The 6589-nt window shown below is 31.9% G+C and overlaps 1 protein-coding gene across 1 annotated transcript; it reads left to right on the plus strand.

The window, feature by feature from the left end:
* Positions 1-3198: 3198 nt before the first annotated feature.
* On the plus strand, positions 3199-6207 carry LOC149389444 (beta-amyrin 16-alpha-hydroxylase CYP87D16-like). Its single transcript, XM_089623793.1, has 9 exons — positions 3199-3507; positions 3651-3981; positions 4322-4471; positions 4578-4826; positions 4990-5079; positions 5181-5259; positions 5581-5687; positions 5799-5926; positions 6014-6207. The coding sequence occupies exons 1-9, from the start codon at positions 3296-3298 to the stop codon at positions 6093-6095; spliced, it is 1428 nt and encodes a 475-aa protein (XP_089479919.1). The 5' UTR covers positions 3199-3295; the 3' UTR covers positions 6096-6207.
* Positions 6208-6589: the final 382 nt, after the last annotated feature.

Raw genomic sequence — 6589 nt, forward strand, 5'->3', positions numbered from 1 at the left:
TGGTAAAATAATTTGGTATTATATAAGGGTACAAAAATAGTTTTAATAAATAAATATTAATCTTTTTATTTTTATTTATTTCTATCAAACTATTAATAGATATGAATAATAATTTTTCCTTTCATTATACCAATCAACTTTGAATAAATAGTATAATCCATCACTTTTCTTTCATTTCTCTTCCATCTTACTTAATTCATCCACCTATTTTTCTCTTGATACCAAAAAAAGCCTAATAACAACTCCAATGCAAGTTGCAAATACATAGACAGCTGCACTAATATAATTGGCTAATACTTATGAACAATATAAAAGTGATAAGTTTGATTGCTTTTTGCAATGGAGAAATCCTGGACCCCACTAAAAAAAGAGTAGGGGTGGCAATACAGATTACGTGTCGTGTTCGTATCGTGTCTTATTCGTTTTCATGTATTTTTTGACAGACCTAGACACGACCCCTTTATTAATCGTGTCTAGGAGCAAAACCCGAACACGACCCACTATTTTTTTGTCAAACCCAAACCCAACCAATTAAGACCCATTTATTAATCGTGTTTAGGAGCAAAACCCGAACACGACCCACCATTTTTTTGTCAAACCCAAACCCAACCCACTAAGACCCATTTATTAATCGTGTCTTAATGGACCATGTAACCCACGAACCCACAGACCCATTTAGACCACTAAATCAATTTGAACACGTGAATCGGTTTAGACCCTTAGACATGTTTATTTCAAAATATTGAAATTCTCTAAATCAATTTAAATAACAAATTAATCAGAATAAGTAATTAATAAAAATACTTCATATAATCAACTAAGCCATCAACATAATATTTTCAATACAAAAGAGAAGTTCAAACACAATCCATTAGGTCATTATGGGTCTTGATCGTGTCTATCCATTAACAACCCGTTTAATGTTCGTGTCTAATTGGGTCCCAATAAGTTGTCGTGTTCACCTGTTATTTAATTGTGTTAATCGTGTTCGACACGGATAGACCCAGATCCATTTAAGGTCGATCCAAACCCATTTATACCGTGTCGTAACCGTGTCGTGTCTCGTGTACGGCTCCAAATTGCCCATGTCAGGCACCGTTGCTCAATACCTAGACCGCTGCGCTAATTTAATTAGCTAATACTTAAGAACGATAAAAAATTATACGTGTTTATTATGGTAAGGGATATATAATATATATATATATATATATATATATATATATATACACACATATATAACATGTACATATGTAGATCCACGGTCCACCCGTAAGTTATATCAATTTTCCATAGGATGTCAAAACAAATAATACAACTTTTAGCAGCTTTTGACGGTTCGTATAAAAATGTATATATTTCGTGTTAGATAGAAATATACAAAAGCAGAAGTTAGGCCAATAAGTCATGAATGTTAAGTAGGTCTACATTAGATAACCACGTGTCTCGTACAATTACTACATAAATTGACATTTCTTGTACGCAATTCTCTTTATTCCCGGATTTTAATTCACTAAACAAGTACAAATTACGTAGATTGACTCCACGTCTGTATAATTACTCCCATAAGCTAAGATGCTTGACCAATTATTTTTTTTATTTTTTTTATTTTTTCTTGATTTCTTTTTGCAAATGTAAATATTGACTTGGCTTTCAGATAGCAATTGTTATTATTGAAAACCAAGCTTACCACATGCAACATCCACCTTACAATTTATACAGATACAGATGTAGATTATCTCATTAATCATAATCTTTTATCGCTGGTTGATTTTAGACTTAGCTAATCGATATTTTTTTTATTTAACTATATAATTAGAGATATTTCCTACATTTTGTTACAAGAGTATATTTTCAAAATTAAAACTCTGTTATTGTGATTAAAATTCGCTGATTGATTGAGACATAAGATTAGATTTTCACTTACAAAAGTGGTCTCCTCTGCCCAATTAGATTTTCACTGTCGGATTTTTGTAATGTTTTTATGGATTCAGGTTGGTTTTGATTGTGTTGAGGTTGTGATTAAACTCGAATTGTTTGATGAGTTTTGTTCATTATTGAAGAAAAGAAAAAAATGCAGAGAAGAAAAGAAGAAGAAGAAAGGAAAGAGAGAGAGAGATAGAAATATTTAATTATTTAATCTGATAATAATATTTAAATATTAAAAGTATTTAGAATATTGTCACGTCATCAAAAAGTTAAACTTAACGTCCAAATACTGACGGAAGTGGCAAGTTGTAATACGTGTCTAAGTTCTGCAACATTTCCGAGTCCAGGGTGAAATGTAATCGAGGTACGAGTCTAGAGGGTATAAATGCGATTAATTCAAAAATAAATCATATATACATTATATATGTTAAAATATATTTAAAAATTTTTCATTTTTTTTTAATTAGACAACTCAATGAATTTTTATATACTATGCCCCCTAGCTTACATATGTGACAATGTGAACCTGTTCGCCGACCGAACCAAAGATGAAAAAGTATAAAGATATGATAAATTATCGTCGAGCTTTTTATGACACTCTACATATAAATATACGATTTTTTATTGGTTAATATAAGCTTTGACTTTTCCGCAAGACAGATATAAAATTAGCAACCTAACCAACTAAAACTATTTTTTTTAATTAATGAATGTTTTGTAAATTTTAAATAAATAATCAACTTTTTATAAGTTTTAAGTAAATTTTAGATAAATAATCAATATTTTTTTATATGATATTTCAGTCAATTTACGAGTGTAAATATTTTGATCATGGTTATTTATAAAAAAATTACTAAAAATTAGCTTGACAAACTAAAATCGTAAATAGAATGATATATCTTATGGATATTTTTACTAATAAATAACTTTATCTTACATTCAATTAGAAACTATTTATTGATGAAATTACAGTTGGTTTATCAAACTTATCATGGTCATGACACGCACAATAAAGGCTTGAGTGTGTCACTACTTCAATTTTAAACTAAAAAAATTAACATTTTTCTTTTCCTAGTAGATTATAAATTTCTTCTAAAAAGGAAACCAGCAGGTAAATATAAGGACGGTGCTGCTAAGTCCACCTTCACACTTCACACTGAAACTATATATAGATATGCATACACGCATATATACATATATTATATACATACATATAATATTATATATATATATATAGACATGTATAAGTTTAGTTAGCCAGTTGTACTTATATATATGACTCAAGTTCTACACCAACTATATACTGTGAAGGCGATCATCAATATTTAAATCTCTCTCAGAGGCAGAAGTTGTTGAATCAGAAAATATCATGTGGAATATGAACACAATTGGGTTGGCTGTGGTGGGATTAGTGATAATATGGATTAGCCACTGCTTTTGGAGATGCTTCAACCCGAAATTCACCAATGGCGTTTTGCCACCTGGCTCCATGGGATTCCCTCTCATTGGAGAAACTCTCTCCCTCCTCATCCCAAGCTACTCCCTTGATCTTCATCCTTTCATAAAGAAGAGAGTTAAAAGGTAAATATGAGTTGTTTCGAATATTATCCATTTTTGTAGCCATATATTATGATATTTAGCTTGGTGGATAATGATTCTCTAACCAGATATGAAATCATGTGTGTGAATTCTTAAGCATTTTATTCATCTTTTTGTTAATTCAGGTACGGACCTATTTTTAAAACTAGTGTAGCCGGACGACCCATAGTAATAACGGTAGATCGAGAATTCAACAATTTTCTTTTCCAAAAAGAAGGGACTTTGGTTGAGCTTTGGTATTTAGACACATTTTCGAAGATCTTCGCCCACGAAGGAGTTTCGCGGACAAACGCAGTCGGCGCGGTTCACAAGTATATTCGGGGAATTTTCGTAAATTATTTCGGTACTAAGAGGCTCAGGGAAAAGTTGCTTTCCGATATCGAACATGCTGTCAACAAAGCCCTAACTTCATGGTCAAGTCATCCCTCGGTTGAAATAAAAAAAGCCGCTTCGGCTGTGAGTAATTCTACAAGCTTATTATCTATGATTATTAGGCTTTAACAAAAAATTAGCTACATAAGCCACCTAAACTATAAGAATTGTAAATTAGCCAACCTTTGGTAAATACTTTGTAAATAGCCAACTTGCATATGTGACAGCCTATTAACTACCTAAAATATATGTTTGACTGTGTTAAATAAGTCTTTTATTAATCTGTTAATAAGTTTACTTGGCTATTTACAAGAAATTAACTAAAGGTGAGCTATATCTCAATCCACTATATCCGTGTGGCTATATAGCTTAATCAATGATGTCCTTGTTGTTTTGACTAACTTACCATGTTGAAACATTTTAGATGGTACTTGATTTCAGCGCAAAGCAAATCATGAGTTACGACGCTGAAAATTCGAATGAAGATTTGAGCAAGGCTTATGCTAATATCATTAAAGGTTTCATGTCTTTTCCCTTGGATATTCCCGGTACAGCTTACCATCAATGCTTAAAGGTAAAATTCAAAATAAATAACGCCAAATGGCTTTCATTAATTATTATAAATTTCTCGTCGATTTTTAGTTTTTTTTTTTTTTTTTTTGCTTCGACTTTTCTCGTAGGACCAAAAGAAGATAGTTTCTATGTTGAGAAAGATGCTTAGGGAGAGACGTGTGTCGCCCTCAGTTCATCAACAAGATTTTCTCGATCAAAGTAGTAAGGACATGGAAACCGAAAAGTTCTTGTCTGAGGATTTCGTTGTGCAATTAATTTTTGGGGGATTATTTGCTACATTTGAGTCGGTTTCAGCTTTATTAGCATTGGCTTTCAAGCTACTCTCGGACCACCCTTCGGTAGTTGAGGAGATGAGGGTAAGATCACAAATAACAAATGTCATCATCATAATATATACAAATAATGGGCTATTTAGCAAAATTTTAAATTTTGGTGGCTTAATTATTCAATTAATTTATAATTTATCGTATTATTTTTCAAATAATTACAAGTTAATTTTTTTATTAATTAATTGACCAGGCTGAGCATGAAACAATCCTTAAAAACCGAGGAGATTCGAATTCCTTGCTTCGATGGGACGAGTACGAATCGATGACTTTTACCCTTCAAGTTAGTAGTTATTGTTATTTGTTATTATTATTATTATTATTCACAAGTTCACAACTTGTCAATTCCTCTGGAATCTGATTTTTGTTTTAAAACATTGGAAGGTTATCAATGAAACTCTCAGGCTTGGAAATGTAGCACCTGGCCTACTACGTAGAGCATTAACAGATATCCACGTAAAAGGTATTAATTATATAAATTCTTCAATAAACCCATTTTCATTGTAATTAAATTTCTAATGCTGATCTCTGATACATTTATTGTTATATTTTTTTTAATTAGAGAGCGGATACCTTCTTGACTTTCTATATGTTAAAATATAAATATTTAGAAAAGAGATAAAAAAAAACATTATTTTACTATGTATTAACGTATAAGTACCACATGATTTTTTTTAATTAACTCCATAGCTCGGCATAAAAATTGGAAAGGTTTATATATACTTTTTTAATGGACAATTCATAATGAATACTTAAATACGTATTCTCAATTGTTTTTCTTCAGGATTCACGATTCCAAAAGGGTGGACAATTATGCTTGTCACCTCTTCCCTGCAGTTGAACCACGAGATTTTCGAGAAGCCTCTTGAGTTCAATCCTTGGCGTTGGAAGGTTGATTAATTTATTTTCCATTTTCCAATAAATTAAGGCGGATAATAATGTTCTGTTTTCACTAAAACATTTTTTCTAATATATTATGTTGACACGGCGGATATATTATAGGATCTCAAACCGCACGTTGTCTCGAAGAATTTTCTGCCTTTCGGAGGAGGATCGAGACAATGTGCAGGGGCAGAGTATAGTAGAGTTTTCATGGCCACCTTTTTCCATGTCTTGCTCACAAAATATAGGTACTTTAAAAAAAAATACTTTATTTCTAGAGAATAAAATCCTCTAGACTACAAGTGACGTCTGAGTGTTTATGCTGAATTGTGTAGGTGGGAAAACATTAAGACCGGGAAAATATCTCGGAATCCTGTTCTAGGATTTGGGAAGGGAATTCACGTCAAGATTCACTAAGAAATTATAGACCAATGTATTTTGTATTCCATAAAGGATTTATTCTTATATTCCCAGAAATGCTTTATAATATCGTAACATGCAATATAAATTTCATAAATGGATTAATCTCTCTCTTTGGGTGCCAAAATATAATTTATTAGTCCATAGAGATCATTCAATGCGCCAGCTCATCCAAAGTAAAACGTGGTCAACAAGAAGGAAATGAAATTAAAGAAGACCAAGCAAATAATTTACGACAGCTGTTCAGAATCATATATTTGTAGTCGTTGGATCAAGATCACCACCTCTAATTTAATAATAGCCTATCAGACTGTAATTCCCTTCAGTCTCAGTCTCTCTGGAATATGGTTTCCATTAAAATTCAAAATCCTAGGGATCTGACTTAATTCAAAATCCAAATGCCATCGCTCGTGCGTGCCATGCACTCGGGTAGGGGGAGTTTTTTAGCCCTTCTCCACGTTATAAATACTCCTCTACATGGATGGATCACT

This window comes from Urtica dioica, chromosome 8 (genome assembly GCF_054948205.1).
Source record: "Urtica dioica subsp. dioica isolate 48M chromosome 8, U.dioica_male_clone48M_v1_H2, whole genome shotgun sequence".
Classification (NCBI taxonomy): domain Eukaryota; kingdom Viridiplantae; phylum Streptophyta; class Magnoliopsida; order Rosales; family Urticaceae; genus Urtica; species Urtica dioica.

Excerpts from the sequence above, each read along its gene's own strand:
- LOC149389444 (XM_089623793.1), top strand. The coding sequence starts at position 3,296 with ATGTGGAATATGAACACAATTGGGTTGGCTGTGGTGGGATTAGTGATA. Across the intron at positions 3,508-3,650 it reads ATAAAGAAGAGAGTTAAAAG|GTACGGACCTATTTTTAAAA; the intron begins GTAAATATGAGT and ends TTGTTAATTCAG. Across the intron at positions 5,080-5,180 it reads CGATGACTTTTACCCTTCAA|GTTATCAATGAAACTCTCAG; the intron begins GTTAGTAGTTAT and ends AAACATTGGAAG.